Here is a 24908-nt window from a genome sequence, read left to right as displayed (position 1 = left end):
AGAGGCGCCTGGCGCGCGGCGCGAGCGGAGCCGCGGTGCTCGCCCGGGACGCGCCAGGGGGTCGCGCGGGCGGGCGGCTGCCGCCTCCGTCGCCATGTGCGCGCAGGTCTGGCTGCTGACCGACCGGCTCATCCGCGAGGACTACCCGCAGGTGCAGATCCTGCGCGCGCTTCGCCAGCGCTGCTCCGAGCAGGACGTGCGCTTCCGGGCGGTGTTCCTGGACCAGATCGCCGTCACCGTCGTCGGCGGCCACCTAGGTGAGCTCAGTCCCAGAAGGGCGGGAGGAACGCCGGGATCCCGTGAGCCAGCGGCTCCTCCGCATGGAGCCCTCCTCCGAGGTACCCCCTCTTTGCAGCATCCTGAGGTCAAGAGTGAAGAAGATGCTTAATTCACTTAGGAGACGGGTTAGTGGGGCATCCACGTTCATCTGAAGCTAAAGACACCAGACCTCAAATTGTAGATTCTCCCAGCACGGGTGCCCTGCCAGGCTGGACTCCGAAACGTAAGGAGCCAACCCAGAATCCACAAAATTGCTCTTAGGGCAGATGTTTGGGAAACTTTTCCAGAACTATGCGTGCACCACGGATGAACGCCCCCAGGCAGAACACTGTTCTCAAAGTGGGCGCCTAATTATGGAAGACAGCCCAGAAAGATTGAGATTGTCTCTGGAGTGTCAGCGGCGAGGAGAGACGATTGATGATTCTCATTAATTCGTCCTCCCTCCATAGCGCGTTAAATTCTGATTCCCAGATCAAGTACACGCCCTCCAGACCTTACACATCCTTTCAGTGCCTGGTCCAGGGGGATATTGGGTGTTAAGACGTGGTTATCATCTCTGATTTCTACCTAACTGCGTCGTTTTCAGATATTTTTATTTTCTTCAGTGCATGCCTGTTTTGCATAAGCTGTCCATGACTTTGGAAGCTCAAATTCAATGGCTTACATTCTGTGTTCTCAGCAAGCCCTCAGTTTCCAGCTATTTCAGGGGGTCCAGGGCTGAAGAGGGTTTGACCCTCTTGGATGCTTCTTAGAATGCTGTTACATATCTTGATCTGGTTCAGCTGGAGTCCCTCAGTAAGGGAAGGGATTCCGAACAGACTGCTTACAAGTGAGGTTTTGAGTGCGTGTCCCTAAGTGAAACAGCTCAGTTGTGCATTGCTGATCCGTCAGTGTATTTAAGTCTTCCATATGTAGGATCAGATTGCATCTACTTTTGGAGGAGTGTACGCGAAAGACTAGCATGTCCCAAGTCCCGATTGCTAAAACCCTCTTGAGTGGTCAGCAGTGAACTACATTCTTGAAGTACTGGTTTCTTCTTCCAGCTTTCCTGTTCCCAAGAGTCTTGGCTTCGATTTGTGCTTATCACTTTGACTTTGATATTAGGGTTTTGTTACATTTTGCGTCTCACAGTTTTATCTGTGTGGGTGTTTTGTCTCCATATACGTCTGTCTACCATGTACATGCAGTGCGCGCAGACGCCAGAGGGAGGCGTCGTAACCCCTTGGAACTGAAGCTACAGGCAGTTGTGAGCCACCATGTGGGTTCTGAGAACGCATCATGGGTCCTCTACAAGAGCAGCCAGTGCGCTTAACCGCTGAGCCGTCTCTCCAGCCCCCATCCCTTTGAATTGTGTGTCTTATAGAGTTGAGGTTCTCCAAGTTTGAAAAGTCCATGCTTTTGCTACCATATTTAAGTAGAACGATCAGTCATCTTTTGGCGATGTAAACTAAGTCATTCACTTACACATCTTTCCACTACCCAATGAGTTTGCTTGCTTGTTTTTCAGATTGTGGAGATGTCGTTTTTTTTGAGATACAGTAGTCAGATTTTCTAATCGTTCTTCAGTCTTTATATGCCCATCAGCAATTCTGAAAATGCTCACTGGGTATCTAAAACTCCATTTCAAACAATCAACTGTAAGGAAAGTGAAAGTTAAATCATAGTGATTCAGAAAGCACTTAAACAATTAAGTGGAATTCATGTGGGAAAGTATCTGTATTCACAAACCAGTTATTTCCTTTTAGCTACAGGAAAATCTATATAGATACTTTCTGGATGGATGGAGAAATTGAAGACAGGTTTTCATTGTTTATTTTTTGGCTTTTTGATTTATTTATTTATTTTTCCTTTTTGAGACAGGGTCTTACTAGGTAGCCTTGGCTGGCCTGCAGCTTGCTATGTAGACCAGGCTGACCTCAACTCCCAGAGATCTGCTTGCCTCTGCCCTCCACCCACAAAGGGCTGGGACTAAAGTGTGTGCCACCACACCTGGCTCCGTGGTGGTTACTTTCCCTTCAGTGATCCACCCTAACCAACCCAGATTTGGATGGGGTGAGGGCTTGTGAGGAAAAAGCAACGACCTTCAGGTGACTGAAGTAGTCCTACGGAAATCATACCCCTTTACGCTCTGCCGGCTTCACGTTAGGAAAATCCTAAAGACCTTTCAGAATCTGCAAATTCTTTAGCCATTCAGTAAGTGCTTATTTTCCTAAATACAAGTGTCAAACTGCGTATAACTAATAACAACAGTGAAAACATAGTCATACAGAGTAGGTACTTGCACAGGAGCGAGTGGCTTGTGGTAGGTTCTTCTCACTAATGAATTCTCGTAAGCATCTGGGAGGTAATTATGCACACAACAGCAGCTGGGAATTGCAGCCATACTCGGTACATTCTTCGGTCTTTTCATGCGTTAGTCCATGATGGCTTCCCTGTTGTCAGTCTGAGGTGCCCATCTGGTTCCTCCCAGATGGTAGCATCCCAAATATCCCTCAAATCTAGCTCAAGCCACTGGTGTCTCCTGGAGTCTTTCCCAAAGCTCCCTGCCCTAGCCCCATGGAGGTATCTTCCACCTGCTACCAAACAACGTCAGGGTAGCCCCCACTGGGTTTTCACCGTAACTTAGCTGTGTGTACAGGCTTCTATCCCCCCCCCCCCCCCCCCGTCGAGGAGTCTTCGAGTATTCGTTCCATATCTGGTACATAGTAGGCCTTCAGGTAAAGTCTAAAGTGTGAGGCTTGTAACTGTAAAGTTAAACAAGGCTTTTGTGCAGTTAGAGCCAGAGTGTAGGAGATCATGACGAGATGAGCGTGTTTTGGTGGTGAGCTGCTGTATGAAGCCAGGTCTACTAATGACAGTTAAGTTCTCTGGCCACCCTCAGGTCAGAATCAGCAACCAACTCAAGGGGGGAAAAAAGAAAGAAAGAAAGAAAGAAAGAAAGAAAGAAAGAAAGAAAGAAAGAAAGAAAGAAAGAAAGAAAGAAAGAAAGAAAAAGATAGTTATGAGCTCATAACCAGAAATGGAGAAAGTGAGTTTGACCCGGAAAGGCGGGGCATGTTAGCGCTTGTCTCCCAGGAGCTGAATGATTCAGCATTCCTGCTGCTTTCGGAGCTCTAGCTTCGGTGGCCGTATCTATTTATTTATTAATGCTCAGGCCGCCCCGGGGACTGAAGCTAGGGTCTTGTAGATGCTCGGCAAGTGATCTCCCACCAAACATCTCCAGTGCCGCAAAGTACTTTCTAGGTCAGCTTCTCTTTTATCTGTGGTACTAAAAATTAAACATCAGGCAAGCACCCTGACACTGAGCTACATGTCTAGCCTTTTCTTTTCTAAGATACAGTCTTGCTTTGTTTCCAATTTAGGCTGGCCTTGAACTCAAGCTCTTTCTAATCCGGACTAGAGGAAACCCTGCCTCAAAAAGAAAGTGCAGGGGGAGGGACTGTGGGGGAGGTAGAGATGGTCATGGTGATCCACGCCTTTAATCCCAGTGCTTGGGAGGCGAAGGCAGGTGGGTCGATGTGAGTTTGAGGCCAGCCTGGTCTCTATAAAGTGTTTCAGGCCAGCCATGGCTACAAACTGAGAGCCTTTTTCCGAAAGAAGTAACTCCATGATGACCTCACCATCAGCAACGACTGGATAGGAATGATGAGTCGTTTCCCTTGCGCCTCTACTATTAAATTTTATTCTTATGTTTTATTGTTCACCACAATCCAATTTCTCCATTTTACCCATTTCGCTCAGCAGGTATTTACTGAGCACTGTGCCAGGCAGTACACTGGAAATAATAGAATGGCAAATAAGAGCAGACATGGTCTTCACCCTCACTAATTCACACGTTTGTTTATTCTGTCACTGTCTGCTGACCGTGTGTAAGGTATTGTTTTAGGTGCCTGAATAAAAGTACTGGAAGGTCACTGCCTCTCCAGGAGATTACATTTATAGTGAGGTAGAATATAAACAAGGTAAGTAAACAATTCAGAGTATTTCTGAAAAAGTTAAAGAAGAGGTATGGTGGTTTGAATAGGAAAGGCCTCCACAGACTCATGTGTGTGAATGCTTGGCCTGTAAGGAGTGGCACTGTTAAATGGTGTGGCCTTGTTGGGGTAGGTGTGGCTTTTTTAGAGGAGGTGTGTCACTGGGAGTGAACTTTGAGAGCTGTTGTAAGTGACTATTAATATTTACTATTGATATATCTTCTGGTAAAGCTGTTGTTAATCCTAAACAGCTGTATAAACAAATCACCACACAGAGACTATGATTTATTTAATTAACCGAGAACACAATCCTGGGCAATAGTTACTCCATCCTAAACCTCCAAGCCCTCATAGTTTCCTAACATTTAGATTTCCCACATTATACTTGCTTTTAGTGATATATTAGGTCCAGTCCATCTCTCCATGTAGTTCCAAGATCTTTCCTCCTGCCTCTGTTCTCACAGCTCTCTTGCCCTTTTCCTCCCATTCTTTCCTGCCCTCTGGCTCCTCCCCTCTCCCACCTACTCCTTCCTCTCTATTGTTCAACATTGTGCCTAGTTGCTTTATTTTGGCATGTTTACACAAAGTTGAGACAGGTGATGCTTAGAAAAAGTATCACAGTGCAATGTCCGGATTGAAACCAGAGAGTGGGGGAGAGAAATGAACATTTGAATGAACAAGGTGTTCACATTTCAAAAGAACCTTATACCAACAAGGTCAAAACCAGGCCTAATGGCTCACAGTCCTCTCCCTGCTGCCTACAGACCCAGATTTAGAACTCTCAGCTCCTTCTCCAGCACCATGTCTGCCTGCATGCCATGCCTCTGGCCATGACAATAGTGGACCAAACCTCCAAACTGTATGCCAACCCCAATGAAATGCCTTCCTTTATAGGACTTGGCATGGTCTTCGCAGCAATAGAAACTCCAGCTAAGACAGGAGGAGAGCAAGAGGTGGACAATGGCTGCAGTACGACGCTGACTGGGGTGGTCCTCACCCACACGTGTGTTCTAGTCAAGAGCTGAAGGAGGTCGAGAAGTATACTGTTTGTTTTAAAGATGCTTCTTTAATGAGGAGCGAGAGCTGCACATATCTGTGGCTGTACAGATAAGTATTTAGAATGCAGTTTGGAATTAACGTTGGTGTAGGAAAATGGCCGTAGTAGGTTCTCTGTCAGGGGTCTGTGACCTCTCCAACCGTGGGTAGCTGGCGAAGTTCACAGTACCAGCCACTAATTCCCACCTTTTGAGCAGGTCTGAAGTTCAATTAGATGGCTATTGGCTACCTCCAAGATAAAAGTGGCGCTATTGTACCCTTGGGGCTCTCTTGCTGGGCTGGTCATTGTTGTGGTCCATAGACTCTACAGCTGGGTAGGGCTATTGGTTGCTTCTCTCCCTTGCACAGCATCTTCTAATAGTGTGAGAGCTAGTCCACAGGGAAAGAGGCTTGCAAGTCAGTTCCAGTTGGATTCTTCCAAATCCTGTCTGGTTCTTAGTTTGCTTTCTTTTGTAGTTCCCACAGCAACTTGGAAAGCTGAGGGTTTATTTGACTTACATTTCCCAGGTCACAGCCCATCACAGAGGGAAGCTAGGACAGGACAGGAACTCAGGCAGGAACCTAGAGGTGGGAACTGAGGCAGAGCCCAAGAGAGCTGCTTTCTGGGTTACTCTTCATGGCTTATTCAGCTTGGTGTTTTGTTGTTGTTGTCTTAATATTTTTAAAGATTTGTTTTTAATTGTGAGTTTGTGTGAACACACACATACATATCAGTACATATATGTGAGTATATGCCTGCAGAGGCCAGAAGAGTTGGATCACTCTCGAGGGGGAGTTAAAGGCAGTTGCCAGCCTCCTGACGTGGTTGCCGGAAATGGAACTCAGGTCTTCTGGAAGAACAGTGTATGTTTCTAGCCGCTGAGTCATCTCTCCAGCTCCATCGGCTTGCTTTTCCTACAGCCGAGGACCACTTGCCTGGAGTAGCATGGGTAGCATGGCCCACAATGGCCTGGGCTCTCCCACATCAATCATTAATTAAGAAAATGCCTCACATTACTAACTGGCACAGATAACCTCAGGTGGGTGTATTCGTACTCAGGCCGGGGGATTCCCCTCCAGAGGGTACCAACTCACAGATCACAGTCTTAACTTCCCACACGCTCTTCCCAGACTCCCCTCTCAGCATTTCTGCTGAGAGCATTACCACCTGTTTGGCTACAAGAGCCTAATTCGTGGTGTCAGGGTGTCCAAACTGACAAATCCAAACTGGGGATTGGCCTAAAGCAGCTGCCAAATAAATATATGCTGAATGAGCACAGAATAGTCCATGCATTGAGTCTGACTGTAGCTTCCTCCATGAGGGGCCTCTGAGTGTCTGGAGGGCAGCAGCAGCCTGCCTCACGTTTGTGCCCTGCTTGGTAGGTGTGTCTGCCTCGAGCCAACAGTCCAATAAAGGCTGCATCGAATTGAGTGACCTCAGAAAGGCAGGGGCTGGGGAAGGAAAAGAGGCCGAACAAGTCACCCTGGGTTTCAGTGAGGTGAAGAGATTTCTTTGAGCATCTTCCCTCACAGAACCTCAAAAGGATAAGCACAGTGATGACAGGATCAACCCCTGACTCCAGATGACTCCTTCATGGGAGGGGGGGGGGCGGAGCCCAGAGAAATGGAGAGAAGCTGCAGTGACCCAAGCCTGCTGTACTCCAATGACACGGTTCCCTCCTAACACAGCAAACGTCCGGGGGGGGGGGGGCAGGAGTGACACAGAGGCTATCGATCCTTTCCTGGCACCTTCCAGAGTCTCAGTGCCAGCCACTGTCCCAGGATCCTGCTAAAATGCCAGTCTTAGAAGTTGCCCCAAGCGAGGGCCTCCCTTGCTCTCATCCCTCAGTGTCCTGCTGTTCCTGCTGCTTGCTTTGTACATGAAAGGTTTTTGTTACCCAGTGTGCTGGAATCCAGGTTAGCGCTGAAGCTTTCTTTTGTGAAGCCAAAGGTGTGTGTGTGAGAGAGAGTGACTTGCGTGTGTAGTCCCTAGTGCAAATCTGTGTAAATGCCAGGCCTCTGCAGTCAAATCTCTTCCTAGGGTCTGTATCATAGGATGGATGACAAATGAGATGGAAAATATGGACATTCTTAGGAGAATACGCAGCACAGAGCAGATAACTGCTCAGTCCAAGCGCCAGCCAAAGTCAGATCTGACGAGCGGCCAAGCGTCTCTTCCTCTGGGTGGGTCACAGAGCGTGGGGTTTTAAGTTTTAAAGCTCTGCCTTTGGATCATGATTTGCTTCTTGCACAGCAACACTACATCTCCCTTGTAAAGTACATTTCTATGCTACTGAACACACTAAATGCAAAAGTTTACTTTTGCTGAATTTAATTTCATCCCGATACAGGTTATGGAAGCAGAGTTGATTCTTTGAAGAAGTAAGCCTACGTTTTCTGCCCTGGGTCATTATTATTGGGTGGTGTCTGTTTTGTTGTTGCTTTAAGACCAGGGCTCCCCATGTAGCCCAAGCTGGCCCCAAAGCTATGGTCCTCTGCAATGTCCGGCTTGACACAAGTTATCCGAGAAGAGGGGACCTCACTTGAGTGAAGGCCTCTGTCGTATTGCCTGTGGGCAAGTCTGTGGGGTACTGTTTCGATTCATGACGGATGTGTAGGCAGCTTACTGCCTACTGTGGGTCGTGCCACCCCTGAGCAGGTGGTCCTGTTGGTCCTGGGATGCATAAGAAAACAGGCTGAGCAAGCAATGGGGAGTAAGCCAGCCAGCAGCACTCCTCCATGACCTCTGCATCAGTTCCTGCTTCCGGGTCCCCCCCTCAAGTTCCTGTCCTGACTTCCTGCAGTGATGTACTGTTACCTGGAAGTGCAAGATGAAATAAGCCCTTCCCTCTCCAAGTTGGTTTCGGTCGTGGTGTTTATCGCAGCAACAAAAACGCAAGCTAGTATAGCGGGTACGCACCAGTGGACGCAGCATTTCTGGTTTATTTTCATGCATTAAAACATTTCCAAATGAAAACAGAATCCAAGAGGAAGTTGTGATATAGTGACCCATGAAAGTAGAAGATGGAGAATAGTGTTTTGCTTCCAAAAAGTTGCTTTATCCTAGCTGGGTCATTGTACAAATCAGTTTAACATCTAATCTTTGCCCCATGCTATCTTATTGACTTCTTTGAGGACAGAGTGATCTTCTTGGCTAATTTTTTTTTAAGTGGTTTGAGGCTAAGCATAGTAAATCTTAAGCCCAGCCAGGCGTCTGAGTGATGGAGGAGGCCAGAAACTGCTTGTGTCCTTCCCTACCTCCCTGAGTTAAGGTGATACTGAGTCATGTCAAGTCCCTGGTTATCTGAAGGCCAGCGTTGCTTTCCTTCCATTCACCACAGCCAAGTGGAGCCCTGTCCTTCAGCCCACACGGGTCCTCCATTCCCTTGGCTTGAGGCCAGCAGATCACAATGAGAATATTAAGGGCCCTGGGAAAGGTGACATGTTCAAGAAGCTGTATAACTAACTACATTGGGCTTAGCAGGTGCCTGCCTGGTGTCCTTGTCAATGGTGTGAATTCCTATGTGGTTAAAGGTCTCAGACTTTGCAGGCAGGTTTGCCAAGGAGCCAGCCCCAAACGCAAATTGTTTTTGGCCCCATGTGGCTGCTGCTCTTACTGAAGGCAGAGTGTTTAGCAGCTTTCTCTACCTGAGGTCACATTGTAGTGATGTGATAATAGCCAACATGAGACTAAGCAAGGGCTAGTGGAAAGGCCCAGAGCAGGAGTGTCAGAAATGTCAGAAGACAAAGATGTTTGGCTATCCCTCAGTATTTGCAGGAGATTGTTCTAGGCCCTCCCGCTCCAATCCAAAATCCATGAATGTTCTAGGCCCTAACATGTCACCTGCACATACCCTCCTGTATTTTAGCACACCCCCAGATCTCTTAGAGTACTCGATTCAGTATAAATATTATGTAAATAGTTGTAGATTCTTTGTAGAGTTCTTTAAAGGTGGATGGGATTCAAACCCAGGGCCTTTTGTATAACTGGTGAGTGGTCGATCATTGAACTATACCAGAAATCGTTGCTATACTACAGTCATATTATTTAAGGAATAATGTCAAGGAAAAAAAGACTGAACATTTTCAGTATGGACATAAATTAAGTTTTTCCAGTACTTTCTATTTGCAGTTGGCTGGATCCATTGATCTGAAACCCGTGGATACCTGGAGCTGGTGCAACCCCAAACCTAACATGACCCTCGTGCACAGGGACAGACAGCAGCATAGGCAGGCAGCAGACCTGTCCTCCTGGCTGGCAGAGCCTTTGGGGTTCCGCCTTAACCTGTTGCATTCTTCCTTTATTAAAGGCTTCAGTGGGAGTGAGCCAGGCCCAGAGATTTACATTTGGAGGAGAGAGATGAAATCCTGGTAAGACTTCCCAGGTGTCTGTCCCGCTGCTTGTGGAGGCTGGGCTCTCTCTCTGTGCTCTGTGGTCGGTATTCCCAGAAATGGACTGAATTCTTCTCTCCCTGTGCAGAAGTCTGTCCGTCTGTCCATGGGCTCATGCTGGAATTTGAAAGCTGGGTGCTTCTCTTGCTTCTTGCTTCTCTAAGTTGCTTGTCTGTTGCCAAATTGTTTTCTCATTGAGTAGTTAAAAAAAAAAATCATCCTATTTTGCTTTTGGAAGGTCTGTGCCAAGACAGTGTCGGTGCCTTGTGTGTGTAATATTTGGTTGGTTTTCAGAGGGTCTTTGGTCTCTCTGTCTCACTACGTCACGATGTGCTGGGCATTCCATATATATCCACCATTTTGATAAGTGCGGTTACCTTTCTTTTTCTTCCAAATTTGGCCTGTCCTCACTTTCCCACTACTTATTCCAAGGGCTGAAGGGAGAGGGGATTTTTCAAACTGCAGGGAAAGCAGCTTCAGTCCTGTTTCTGGTGGCTGAGAGAGGCTAACCCAGCTTCTCACAGACCAGCCCTGAGACAGTTGTAGCTGCTGGGCTGCCGAGGAAAATGCGACTTAACAACTGTCCCTCTACAGCCACACCTTTAAAAAATAGTCAGTGAAACCATTTGGAATGGCTGACTTGTAAGTTGGATCCACACAGTCCTTTTTGTGGATGGCTTGCTTTCTGTCTGGTTGGTTTTTTGTTTCAGAGATTTTTTTTTTCTTCTTTTTCAGCTTAGAATTTCAATATTGATATAGTCACGACACCTTGGCCATGTAGCCCAAGCAGTCTGTGAACTCTTTATCCTAATGCCTCAACATCCCGATGGCTGAGATTGTGGGTATGTGCCACCATGCCTAGCTTAGGAGCTAGTACTGTGTGGCGCTGCATGGGCTTAGGAGAACCTCGAACTTAGGCCCTCACACAAGGTCAGCAAGCTCCCTACCACTGAGCAACACTCTACACCTGAATCCCTGGTGGAGAAATTGTGACTTCTTTTGCATTTTGCTTTTTGGTGCAATATATAAAAAAATGTGCTATAAGTTAAAGCCTGTAATGTGGGTCGGTAGATTGTACTCTAAAGGTTTTCTTTAGACCATTTGGGGACTTGCTTTCATGTTGGTTAGAGTGGAGACAGATCCAGGAAGTCCTGAAACTCAGTTTTCATTGCCTCACACATTCTGTGCCCTGCCTCCCTCACTCCGCCCCAGGTGCTGGGTATCCTGTCGATGCCTGGAGTAGACAAATCCGAGGGTGTCAGGGCTGAGAGACACCAAGCGTTTGTACGGCCACCTCTACCCCTTGCATTCCCTCTGTACCACCTTCAGGTACCCACTCCATTCTAAAGGAGTAGAAGAGTAACTGGGCTTGGTAAGCCCAAACACATCTTCCTGCCACTTCTGTTCAATTCAACAAACACCAGGTGCCTACCAAGCACCAGGTAGCGTGCCAGGGCCTGGAGTCAGCACAAAACACATCGGCAAAAATCGTTTCACTACCCCTTGGTGTCATGCGAGGCAAGCCAGAGAATTCTTCTGCACGGAAGTCCTTCAGTAACTTGTAGGCTGCTCAGGGTCCTCTTGGGTCTTCACATTAAGCTGAGCCCACAGTTAGCTCAGAGTCAGGTGGACAGCCTCAGATCTTTTCACTTGTGTAGGCTGCAGTAGCTTACAGTGAGTGTCATTTGATGAATATGGAGTTCAGTATTTGCTAAGTATTGATTTGTTTTTTCATAGGCATTTTTAACTCTTGTTTTGCCATGAAGGTAATATACGCCTAAAAGAAAAAACATTCTGGAAAAATCCAGATAAAGAGAAAATACAAAAAAAAAAAAAAAATGAGTTGGGGGGATTGGCATAGAAGCCTGTCACTATAATCCTGTCACTTGGGGTGCTGAGGCATGAATATTGCTGTGAGACAAAGCCACATGGGCTACATAGTGAGTGCCAAGCTAGCCAGGCTTACATAGAAAGACCCTGTTGCAAGGGTTGGGGGTGGGGAGAAAAAGGAAAAGAGGGAAGGAGAGATTTCTTTTTAACCCTATTCTTACTGTTAAAATGTATATTTCTTTTCTTCTTTTTCAACCAGCATGTGTTTATATAGTTGAGGTCATAATGAATTAGTTATTTTGAATCCTAAAGTGGGTTTATTTGGGGGAAAGCGCATGATTGGTGTTGGGAATTTTCCCCCTCTGTCAAATGAGTTCATACCGAGCTAGGAGTTGAACCCAGGCCTTGCACATGTTAGGCAAACACTTTGCATAGCATCTCCAGAGTCCTGTTTCTCCATCTAACATTGACATGTATAAAACATTTGCATATATAAAATACAACTATATGTTCATAAAGATTCTCTAGCTTGGTGTCACATAGCATGGGTCTCAGCTCCTGAGGCAGAGGATCTTGAGTTTGAGCTAGTCTGGGCTACATCATAAGATCTTGTTTCAAACAAAACAAAATGCAACGATAATCAGGAAATGCTTGCATAATGTTGCAGCTGGTAGATTTTCAGTCATTGAAGAGTCTAGGGCTGGGTGTCACTGAGGCCTTTGTTTGAAGCTGTCAGCCTCCCAAGCCACTGGCCCCAGAGGAGGGGAGCAGAGCCTGACCACAGCTGTGCTGTGGACTCTTCTGACTTGCGTCACTCTTGGCGCACTGCATCCTCTTTCTCTCTGTTCATTCCTTGTGTCATAATCACGTCCTGCCCATTTGCTGGAGGGCAGTGGTGCCTACTGCCCTCTTGTGGCCAGGTGAACTCTGGAAGCACTTCTTCCGGTTAGCAAAACACTGGGGAGCGCTGAGCTCACTCTAGCCCTTGCTTGCAGGCCTGCAGCTGAGCCAGAAACCCCTGACCACCTTCCCCGATGTGGTGGTTGTCCGGGTATCCACGCCCTCTGTGCAGTCGGACAGTGAAATCACCATCCTGAGGCACCTGGAGAAGCTGGGCTGCCGTTTGGTCAATCGTCCTCAAAGCATCTTAAACTGCATCAACAAGTTTTGGACATTCCAAGAGCTGGCAGGACACGGGGTCCCCATGCCGGACACCTTCTCCTATGGTGAGTCTCCCAAAAATGTATTTGTGACTCCTTCCCAAAATACTGGTGTCTCTCTTCTCTCCTCCAGAAACCTCCCGTGTCTCTGGTTGCTTTTCCCTATGAGTCTGTTTACCTTTGGGGAAAATTAACATACTGAATACTGGCCAGTCCCTTGGCCGCTTCCTGTTTGTAGTCATTCGGTAAACCTGGACCAGCCACCATACGAAGATGTCTTAGTCAGTGTTCTATTGCAGTGAAGAGACACCATGACCAAGGCAACTCCTACAACACAAAGCATTTAATTGGGAGCTTGCTCACAGTTTCAGAGGTTTAGTCCATTATCTTGATGGTGGGGAGCATGGCAAGAGGCAGGCAGCCATGACGCTGGAGAAGTAGTTGAGAGCTACATCCTGATCTATAGGCAAGGAAAGAGACTGGGCCTAGCATGAGCTTTTGAAACCTCAAAGCCCACCCACCAATGAGAAACTTCCTCCAAAAAGGCCACATCTCCTAATCCTTCAAATCCTATCCAAGAGTTACTTCCACTCCCTATTGGCTAAGGATCAGATATATGAACCTGTGGGAGACATTTTTATTCAAACCACCGCAGAAGCTCTGAGCTAGAAGGGTATTCCCATGGCATCAGAAACAAATATACAGGCAACTTCCATGCAGTACGAACAGTGATCAGGTGACAGAATCACTGTCTTTGCGTGGTACAGGAATTCACTGGTAAGTGACTATGGAAGCGATAAGACACCCAGGACCACCTCCTTTATCTAAGGAAAAGATACCTCAGCTAGAGACGGCCTGCAAAAAGAAGGGCCAGGAACAGAGAACAGAAAAAGAGGCAGAGGTAAAGAGAGCATAATTGGCAGGTGGCATGGCCAGTAGCTGCAGAAGGTGAAGGATGCCCACGAGAGAGTTGAGGCCTGAGATCAGAAAGATAAGAGGACGCTGCACAGAGTGTGCTGAGGAGATAGCAGTACCCCAACAGGAACAGGAAGGTTCTGACCAGGAGGTGCCAACAAGTCACCCTGCAGATCGCATTGGAGAGTGAATGACACAAGACAAAGCAGAGACAGGGAAGATGCGTGAGAGGCAGTGAGCAGTGAACCTCAGGCTTCCGAATGGTGGGGACAGGATTTGGAAGCCCCTGTTGTGCCAAGCGGTGTGAGAGGCATAGGAGGTTACTCTGTGTGAATATGAAGAATGAGAGCACAGAGATCTAAGGGGTCTGCTGAGAGGGTTTGACATGGAATGCTTGTTTTACATATTTACTGCAGTGAAAAGATCAAACCAGGCCGTAATGCATGCCTGGAATGGAATCCTGGCACTTGAGGCAGGAGGATCATGAGTTTGAGGTAAGCCTAGGCTAGCTACAAAGTGAGATCATCTCAATGAAAACAAAAGAATAAAACATAAAATAAAATTGGGGGGGGATAAAGAGAGAATCTACCATGTGGGTTCTGGGAACTGAACCCAGGTCCTCGGCAAGAACCAGCCAGTGCTCTTAATCGATGAGCCATCTCTCCAGCTCCCAGGAAATCTTTTAAGGCAATGGCTGAAGAAGGGCCTGTGAAAGGAACTGGGTAGATGCAAGTTGAAAAGCAAGAGGAGAAAACAGCAAGGTCACAGAGGCCAATGGGAAGGATGGTGTCATCAAAGGCTCAGGTGGCTCCTCAGGACCAGAAGCCTGCTTCTACTCAGTGGTGGGGGAGGAACCATCGTGGGAGGTGTGAAGAGCTGAAGGGCAAGGAAGTGGCTGAAACCTGTAACTTGCCAGCAGCTTGGAGTTCTAGGACGGTGTGGGGACCCGGAGCAGGGCTCCGTTTGTTTAGGATGGGAGAGAACTGAGCATCTGAGGAAGCAGACCAGAAAAGGAATGTTTTGATGGTGCAAGACCTGTGAGGAGGTGACCACAGCAGGTGCCTACATCGTGTTGGCCATCAGCAGGGGGCCAATCACAGGTCCCGGAGGCTGCCTACTATACACTGCTACACGGCCCTCTCCGCCTTGCTCCTTTAAGGCCAACGGAAAAGGCTCCTGAAGTTTTGTTTCCCTTTAAAGGATTCATCTGAGTAGAGCTGGCCCCACTGAGAATCACTTTCCTCCCCACCTTCGACAGACTCAAGGTTAAAGGAGTAGTAATGTAATCCCAGGGGCGATAACCTATGCTCCCATATTGACCGGCCTCTCTCCCACTCAAGGGAGGGGACTGCATAAGGGAATGTTCAGCTGGAGGGGCAGTCAGGCAGCCATCCTAGAATTCTGCTCCCACAGCCACGGGGAAGGACCCAACTCTAAGAATGACACGAGAGTTACAACAGCTGGTGTGATGTTCCCGTCTGTGCAGGGCTTAATGCTGGCAGTGGCCTTCCTCTGTTCCCGCCTTTGCACATCACAGGTGTGGTTTATGTCTGCTGGGTGTGGGTGGACTTGGGCTGATCTCATCAGAGCATTCTAAAGGAGCAGGTGCTGGTCCAGCCTCTGCCCCATCGCCGACACTATTGATTCTCGCTTTTTTCTTGGCAGGTGGGCATGAAGACTTTTCTAAAATGATCGACGAAGCAGAGCCCCTGGGCTACCCGGTGGTGGTGAAGAGCACACGGGGACACCGGGGTGAGTCGTACTGCTGGGCTGGCTGCGTGGTCGGTCCGTGCAGCTGCACTCCTGCAGCACAGCAACACCGTGCGCACTCACAGTGTGTTCCGTCCGCTCTGCTCAGTCTCCTCTGGCCTCTTGTCAGATCCCCATCTCTCGCTGGACTCTGGCAACAGAGGATCCCCTGGGCAGATTTAGATGCTTAAGTCCCCAGCCAGCATATCTGCTCTTTCTTTGGAGTGGATTCTCAGAACCAAATCTGTTCTCCCCATGTGTAGGCTTAGTTTCTCCACCACCTATTTTATTTAAGGCTCTTACACGCCTTTATCTCCCCTCTCCCCTCCCCCCATCTTATGTAGGAGATTAGTAGGGAAAGGGGCTGTACTCTTTTAGGTACTTCCTGTCGATTAGGGTTGTTGGGTTCTTTGGGATATACCAGTCTCAGCCATCAGGATACCAGCAGTCCAGTTAAACAGCAAGCAGCAAAGCAGTGGAACAGTTTCTCTGGAGCGTTTCTCTCTGCAAAAACCCATAAAGTGATGTAAAGTGTAGCAAGGCAAAAAGCATTGTCCTCACTGTCTGTGGGCTTCTATTTATCCTTCCTCAGAGTCCACACAGGGATGTTTTCCAGCTCACAAAAACCATGCCCCTTGCACAAGGAAGTTTCTAGCAATATCACATCTCTTTTCATGGGGCTGTTTTCCTCGGGGGTTGGGAGGAGACATTCCAGTATCCCACACTTAGGAATAAAACAAAACAAAAAACATATTCACACGACACAACTGAGTTTGCAAAGAAACCAGAAACTCCCACTTCACCCCTGAAGAATGGGGCAGAGCTCACCCAGTCTTTCTCATTTCTGTTTTTAAACTTCTTAAAAAGTGAACTGATTTATATGTATATGAGCGTTTTGCCTGTTTATGCACGCTGTCCCTCATGCGTGCAGTACCTGTAGAGGCCAGGGAGGGCATGATATCCCTCATAACAAGTTACAGACAGTTGTGAGCCACCGTGTGGGTGCTGGGAATCGAACCTGTGTCCTCTGGATGAGCATCTAGTGCTATAGCCATTGAACCATCCTTCATTATTCCTCTTCCTCCTCCTCTTCTCCTCCTCTTTCTCCTTGCCCTCCTCCTCCTCCTCCTCTTCTTCTTCTTTTTCTCCTTCTTTCCAAGACAGGGTTTCTCTGTGTAACCTTGGCTGGCCTGGATTCACTTTTTAAACCAGGATGGCCTCAAACTCACTGACACCTGCCTGCCTCTGCCTTCCTGAGCACTGGGATTACAGGCGTATGCCACTGTCCCCAACTTCTATCCTTCATTTCTGTTCTAAAATCTGGGTTATTCTATTCCATTAAAACACACACATACACACATACATACACACACACACAGTTAAACACTCTCCAGTGGACATTAACTGCATATCTCCTGTAACTTGCTGCTTGGAGATCTTCAAATAACTTACTTCTTCTCCTCAAATTTCATTGGGTGTCTATAATTCCATCATTTCAGAAATGATTGAATATTATGGTTTGTTTTATTTTGATGGTACTGAAGATGGAGGCCAGTGCTTGGTACCACTAGGCTACATCCCAGCCCTGAATGCTGTCTATATAGTGTTGGGAGTTGCTTTTCAGTGTTATATGCCACGTGTGTATGTGTGTGGGGGGGGTGCGCATGCACGCGCGCACGCATGTGCACAACCAGTGCACAGCCAGTGCCCTCTATGCACCATCTTTCTACCCCCAAAACCCATCTTTTTTTTTTTTTTTTTTTTTTTTTAATTGCAAAGCTGTTCCACTTCCCTTGTGGTGGTAACAGGATACCTGGAGGAAACTTTTCTTTTCCATTTTTGCCTAAGAGAATGCTCGGTCATGCCTGCTCATGCTGGAATTTTCAGGGCAAACCTGTCTGGAAAGCGGCGCAGACCTGCTCACTGGGGGGCAGAGAGCAGGTGCTCAAGGGCTGCAGGAGATTTCAGTAGCAGACAGGCTCTTCAGAGTCACAGAGGAATGCTCTTGGGGGGTGGGGGGACAGAAAGGGAGCCATTCTCTGCAGAACCAAGTGAGGATGGCCAAATAATAAATTTCATCCACTTACAAGGAGGAAACGGGAACTGGGAAGATGGCTCAGTTGGGAAAGTGCCTGCTGAGCAAGCATGAGGATCTTGTCTTGACTCAGCCAGCACCCACCTAAAAAGCTTAAGTGTGGTGGAGCGGGCCCAGAACCCTCGCTCTGGAAAGGCTCCCAGTGAGAGACCTGTGTCAAAAAATAATATGGAGGAGCAGAGGGGATAGTGGAGATGGCACAGTGGATATTGTACTCCCTGTGCAAACATGAGGACCTGAGTTCGAGACCTTAGCACCCACATTAAAAGCTGGCCATGGCTTACGTGCCCCTAACCCCCAGCATAGGGGGTGAGGTGGGCAGAGACAGGTGGATCCTGGGAGCTGGCTGGCCAGCCAGCTTCTGGTTCAGTTAAAGACTCTGCCTACGGGCGGTGAGGTAGACACTGACAGAGGAAACCACTCGACGTCTTCCTCTGGCCTCCACACGTACTCGGGGCTGCACGGGCCATCAAGCTCCCATGCATGCATTGCGCATACACATGAGAGTGGGGAGCTGCAGAGCAAGGCACCTGACACTGACCTCTGGCCTCCATGTCCCCCACATACGTGAATACAGGCACACACCACACACAGAAATGAAGGGAGGGCGTCTGTCTGGAATGCTTTATAGTTTCATTTTGAAAAAAAAAAAAGAGCAGGCGCAGCGCATACCCTGTAATCTCAGTGTTCTGAGAAGCTAGGATCAGAGGATTGGGAGTTTAATTTTCGGGCAGCATGGGTTATATTCAGAATGAGACTCCATCCCAAGACAAAACAAAAAGCGAACAAGCAAATAAACAAAAATTGGGTGCCAGGAGAGAGGTGGTGGGGTTAAAAGCTGAAGAAAATAAGATTCAGTGCTCTTTGGTAGGAAGAATGAGTTTCATCAAAAATAGGAGGAGCCAGTACACGGAAAGTTCCAGAAAGCGGGTACCTGATTGGGGCAGGGAGGCAGGCTGAGGAGGTAGGACTGTAAAGACAGGCACACAGCCTCTCCAGCATTCTCCCCTGCTCTCCATCTTTCTTAAAGGAAAAGCTGTTTTTCTGGCTAGAGACAAGCATCACCTCTCCGACATCTGCCACCTGGTCCGCCATGATGTGCCCTACCTGTTCCAGAAGTACGTGAAGGAGTCACACGGGAAGGATGTCCGGGTGGTGGTGGTAGGTGGCCAGGTGATCGGCTCCATGCTGCGCTGCTCCACAGACGGCCGCATGCAGAGCAACTGCTTTCTAGGTAAGATGGGGCCCAGACCACCTCACTGGGCTAGTTGACCTGCTCACTGAACACGTACTGATCTCTACTCAAACCCTCTGCTGAGTGGGGATCTCAGAGAGAATGAAAAGGGAACCTTTCCTATGGCCTTGCCATCCAGGAGATAGACAGGAGGTCAAGGGCCGGGCCAGAAGACAGTCCTGGGTGTCAAGACACTAAAGTATGGAACCTTGTTGGGTAGATGTTAGGACTCCACAGACATCCATGAGGGGTTGACGAGGGAGGGACACGAGGACCAGGGTTTGGGAAAAGGTTCGTCTGAGTAAAGCACGGAAGGCATTAGGAGGGAGGTGAGGAGTTAGCTTTGAAAACTGCAACCTCTCAGACAGTTTACCACAGGCCTTACAAACGATCCCAACCTGCAACCCAAATGCCCCCAAGAGAGCTGTGAATGCAGCCCATTGCAAAAGCACAACTTACTTAAAACATCAAGATTTATTTTCCTTGCTGGTTTGTGTGACTTAATTGCATAGTTCTCAAGTGTGACTTTTGTGGATGGCAAAGTTATAGTACAGTGTGAAAGGTCCACCAGAGCCAGGCCCTGAACCAAGGCTGTGGCCAGTAGAGATGTTGAATTTGCTCTCCCATTTTAATTGAAGCTCGTTTTCTGTCATGGGGAATGGAGACATCACGAGAAAAACATAGATCCTTGTCTCTATCACCTTGGGGAATGGATTTGTGTTGGTAATTTGGAAAAGGAAAAGCCCTCTGTTCCTTCCTGACTCAGCAGATGCGTGCTCCAAGTTCATTAACTATAAAAAAGCTCATTTGCTGACTGGGACCTGTTTCACTAAAAGTCCCCAAGCAGCCAGCCCCAACAGAGCCGGGAGGACAGAGATTATGAAAAGTGGTTCCTAACCTCCCTAACCCTGCGACCCTTTAATCCAGTTCTTCATGTTGTGATGACCCCCTGCCTCCAAGCCATAAAATTCTTTTCATTGCTACTTCCTAACCATCTTGCTGTTGTTATGAATCCTCATGTAAATATCTGATATGCAACCCCTGCGAAAGGGTTGTTGGGCTCCCAAAGGGGCACGGCCCACAGGTTGGGGATCACTGGATTATGAGGCAGTTCTTGCCATGGGCTGGCACGTGGGCCAGAAGCTGTGCAGGCAGATGGTCGTGAGATGCTCTGGCCATGCAGGCGAATTCTGAGTTAAGTCTGACGTTGTGCTGAGCTCTTCAGAGATTGTCTTCATTTACACAATAACCATGGGCAGAACCACAGTGTGGAACTTTGTATTTGTGAGAATATATGCCTGAGGTTGACAGTCTATTATTTTATTATTATCATCATCATCATCATCATCATCATCATCATCATCATCTTTTGTTTTCTGGTCCTGGGGACTGAACCCAGAGCCTTGTACATGCTGGGTGGGTGACCACACCCTCATGCTCAGCCCAGCATTGTTACTGATTATAAAGCATGTTGTTCCTATCTACTATATGATAAATAGATTATAATTCTTTATTTCCCTAACAACCATTTATTGATTACATACTATGTTTCAGGCACTGTGATTTTTTCCAATACTTATTTTTAAATGTTTTGTGTATGGTTGTATGACATCAGTCTATGGGTGTCCATAGGGATCAAAAGAGGACATTGGATCCCTTGGAGTTACAGACAGTTGTGACTCATGTGAAATAGGCACTGGGGGTCAAAGTAGGGTCCCCAGAGAGCTCAGCCAGTTCTCTTAACCCCTGAGCCATCTCCCCAGCCCCAACTTTGTAACCTTTGTCACCAGTCCTGTCTCTCTAGAAGGTCCTTATTGTCATCGGTGAGTGGCATTTGTCACCTCCGAGTTCCTGTGCTTTCTTCCCAGGCGGTGTGGGCGTCAAGTGTCCACTGACAGAGCAAGGCAAGCAGCTGGCCATTCAGGTGTCCAACATCCTGGGCATGGATTTCTGTGGCATTGACCTTCTCATTATGGACGATGGCTCCTTCACGGTGTGTGAGGCAAATGCCAACGTGGGCTTCCTAGCCTTCGACCAGGCATGCAACTTAGATGTGGGGGCGATCATTGCAGACTATGCCATGTCCCTGCTGCCAAACAGGCAGGCTGGGAAGATGGCTGTCCTCCCGGGCCTGTCCAGCCCCAGGGAGAAGAATGAACCAAATGGTTGTGTATCCGCTCAGGGAGCTGCAGAGAATGTCTATTCCATCACCAATGGGTCTACCTCTAGTGAGAGCGAGCCTGAACTGGGAGAGGCCCGGGATTCCTCAGCAAAAACAGTGGGGGCCCCGCCTCCCCATGTTGCCCGAGCCTCCTGGTTACAGCATTAACAGGATTGCCTCACAATTCCAGTGAATTCCTGCTTTTTTTTTTTTTTTTTTTTTGGCAGCATTTAAACCAAATCCTACTGCTTCCCTGAGTAGCGTCCAGTGAATTAGATCAAGACTAATGTGATTTCATTTGCACAGAAATTAGAAAACCCCATCCGGGCACTCAGCATTCTTTCTAACAACGGTTTGAACAAACAAAGTCTCATATAGTTAAACAAACAAACAAACAAAAACACACACACACTCACACACAAAAAACACTCACCAAGAACAACATCCCGAATGATCAGCGTGAGCCCAGCATCCACTGCGAGCACTCGGATGGAATGGCAGGGCTCTCAGGCGCCGAGTCTGTGTTGCCGTCCCTGGCTGTTAAACACCTTCGAGCATGAGCTTGGCTCCTGGAAACGCTGTTCTCTCAGGCAGCCAGGAGATGGAGGCATGCGCAGACAGGCAGGACGCTCTGAGAAGGCTGTGAGAGGACGCCCCTGCTACCCCCGGTCTTACCACATTCCTCAGGCAGTCGGGCCATCTCACTGAAGCGCTCCGCTCCGTAGAAAGTGAGGTGGAGCCTTTTTGACCTCAGCGGTTGGCATGCGTCCTGCTTTGCAATGGGCGATTTCTACAGACTGCTTGGTCACTCGAGATTCATACCCCTGCTTCCCCGACCGCCAGCTCCAGCAGCTTCACACACCTTTGCTGCCTTTGGCCTCAGCTGGAAATGCATCTGGATGAGCTTTGGCCACAGACCGTTTTCTTGTGCACTCGAATTCAGCACCGTGGACTTTTCTTCTCAATGGACTCTGTTCACTTGTCACCCGGAACCAAAGGGGTTTTACCTCAGAAAGTTACCTGACGATAACTGGCCCCCTTCTGGACATGCTGCTGGAACCTGTCCTTGTCCATTTTTCCAAACTGGGGAGACATGGGTATTTGTGGAGGGGTGAGTGTGGCTATTGTAGCCGTGATACCAAGTGCTTTCCACATTAACTCTTCAAGCAGTAGATGAGATCCTTCCCCTCAGAGGAGTGGTGGAGATGGAGTTTTGTGTTTCTGCTTATAGAAAGCCTAACTGAAAACAAGCAGTGACCAAATACACCCAAACAAACACACCCGGAGTTACCTCACGGTGGCCACTTGGGAGACCATCCATCCTCTGGAGTTATTTCATGGCAGGTGCCAAGAACTTTGAGGACTCCTCTTTGGGGTTACCTCAGAAGCCATCAAAGGAAAGAGGCCTCTTAAGGCCTTGTTTAAGTTCTTTTACCTTCCTCCCCCAACTCCTGCTATCTGCCAAGGCAGTGCCAAGCTCCAACACCCATTGTATTTACCAGACGTAATGCTCTTCGGCTATTAAGAACTATAGATAAAGGACAAAGATTTTTCCTATTCTGAGGAAGCATGTAAGTTCCCAGTTTCCAAATAAGGTTCTAGAAATTCGAGTTGGGTCAGCCACACTGGAATAACACACACACTTTCCTTAAGGTATCCTCTTTGAAGGCAACACCACCCCACGGGCACATAATACCTACACTTACTCTGAGTGTGAAGTGTGTAGAAAGCCAAAACGATAACTTTTTTTTTTTTCACAACACACATCTAAGTAGAAATTGGCCTTTCAAATGTTGCAGTTAAAGCCAGATTTCACCAACCAGCAGCTGTACAACTGAAAAATGTCGAAGAGGTGTTACACCCTACACCTGTAGTTTCTATGCACTCTCGCCCTTGGGTGCTTCCCTCTGAACTATACCCCAAGTGTGTGTCTGTACAGTTGAAAAATGACGACAGTTCACCCTTACTATTGACTAAGATGTGTATCTTCTCCTTAGCGCTCAGAGTGGCTCTAAAAGAAGTCTGGTCGTAGTTACAGTCCATAGTTTATAGACCACCTGCTGGAGGTGATCAGATGCCAGCCAAGCGGTGGCCTCTCGGAAGCCACACTCACCACGTCCCCTGTTTAGTGCAAGCCTCTTCTCGTTGATCTGTGTCCAAGGCAGGCCCCACCTAAGCAGAGCGGCTCAGGGTGTTTCCAGATTCCCTTGCCAAAGGAGGCCCATTTCCCAGCTAGCAGAGATGTCTGCCATTGGTGTGATTGCCCAGAACTGACCCTGCCTAAAGGCAGACAAAGCTGATTCTCATCTGGATCCTAGGCCCCCCTCTGGGATTTCTATACCACAGATGGCCATGGGCAATTACTTGGGTCTCAGCTCCATGGCCCAACCATACTTGCCACCGCTGCCTACACTTGCTGGGAAGAACATGGTGATGCAGAATGGGAGTCCGGTTCTGGCTCTCCCAGCCAGCTGACCCCATGAGCTCTGGGTCTCCATCTTTTCATTCTGTAGACAGAGAAAACCGCCTGTTTCGTTTACCTCTTGCTACACTCTGAGGCTGAAGTGAGTTAGTAAGCACAGCTGTCCGTTTGTGGGAGGCGGTAACAGGCACCTCCCACACGTGGTTTTTATGTTTCTCGTCACTCTTCTGGGAGAGTTAAGAAAGGGAGAGGCTGTGAATTCTTGGCATTAGCAAGCTCAACAGTAGTAGGGGCCCGGATGTTTAAAAAAAAAAAAAAAGCAGCTTCTTGGGGGCCTCTTTTCTAGCCAGAGATACTTCACAACCCGAAAGGAGGAACGTTCTTGGGGCAGCCAAAGAACCTTCTGGATGCATCCTGCCTAACCTGAAACCCTTGACTCCCATACGCCAACACCAAGTCTTCCTCGTAATATAGATCCAAGGTGTGTGTGCGGTCTCCCCACTGTCTGGTCACAACGTCTTGAAACTGGTCAAAACTTGAATGTCAATAGCTCAGTCACTCAGAATATATATGATTCTGCACTTGGGAGCAATGCCTTCAGGTGTCTTGTTTGACTGCTTGCGTGCGGGGCGGGTGGGTGGTGGGTTGGAGACTTTGGGTCTTGAGGATGTGAGAAGCAGGGTAAGTGGATCATGAGTCGCTGTTGCTGATGCAGCACTCCCACCTGAGCCGTCTCCGTCAGGCATCAGAAGGGAAGGGCCTGGGATAGTTTTGTGGCAGAGGTGAAATCAGGACCACTTGGAACTCTAGAGGAAAGGGGAGAAAATGGCTTAAGTCATAGTAAGGACACCCTGCAGCTATGGGAAGGATGGAAGCAGCTAATTTGGGGGACAGGGGAGGTTCTAGGACCAACCAAGTCCCAGAAGACCATCTACAGAGCTGAACGTGGGGAGCGAGCCCATCACCAGGCACAGGGGGACGCTGCGCCTTGTCCTCGAAGGTACAGCCCCTACTTGATGGTAGTCTGGGCAGATGTTTTAAGAAGGACACTAGCAACAGCTACTTGTCACTGCCCTCAAAGGTCACGATAGAACATGATAGAAAACCTGGTGGTATGGCTGGAGAGACAGCTTGGCCATGAAGAGCAGTGGCTGCTCTTCCAGAGGACCCAGGTTCAACTCCCAGCATCCACATGGCACCTTAGGACTATAATTCCAGTTCCAGGAAATATGACACCCTCTTCTGGCTTCCACAGGTACTATGTATATATGCACTTGGTACATATATACATGCAGGCAAAATGCCCATACACATAAAATAAAATACCCAAAAGAAGAGTTATTGAAAAAAGAAAAACAAACAAAAACCCTGGCATTGCTGTTGGCTTAGGAACTCAGGGTTCATGTGGATAATTGCTTTAAGAAACGCCTTGGTTGGTTTTATGTTGCTGTGATAAAACATCATGACCAAAGCAACTTCTAGAAGGAGAGTTTACGTGGGGCTTATGGTTCCAGAGGGACCATCACAGCAGGGAAGCATGGCAGGAGTGCCAACACAGTGGCAGGAACAGATGAGAAATCACATCTTGAACTGCTAACAGGAAACAGGCTGTATTCAAAATGAAAACATCAGGCCAGTGACACACTTCCTCCAGCAAGGCCA

At 48.1% G+C, this 24908-nt stretch overlaps 1 protein-coding gene across 1 annotated transcript; it reads left to right on the top strand.

Annotated features, from left to right (window-relative positions):
* Positions 1-94: 94 nt before the first annotated feature.
* Positions 95-23828, top strand: Rimkla (ribosomal modification protein rimK like family member A). The gene is made up of 5 exons (XM_055611138.1): positions 95-257; positions 12506-12736; positions 15251-15337; positions 18460-18663; positions 20532-23828. Exons 1-5 carry the CDS (start codon positions 95-97, stop codon positions 20990-20992), a joined length of 1146 nt encoding a protein of 381 aa, XP_055467113.1. The 3' UTR covers positions 20993-23828.
* Positions 23829-24908: the final 1080 nt, after the last annotated feature.

Source organism: Psammomys obesus, unplaced genomic scaffold, assembly GCF_907164565.1.
Source record: "Psammomys obesus unplaced genomic scaffold, mPsaObe1.curated_primary_1811, whole genome shotgun sequence".
NCBI classification, from domain to species: domain Eukaryota; kingdom Metazoa; phylum Chordata; class Mammalia; order Rodentia; family Muridae; genus Psammomys; species Psammomys obesus.
This window is presented reverse-complemented; position numbering and strand designations above follow the sequence as displayed.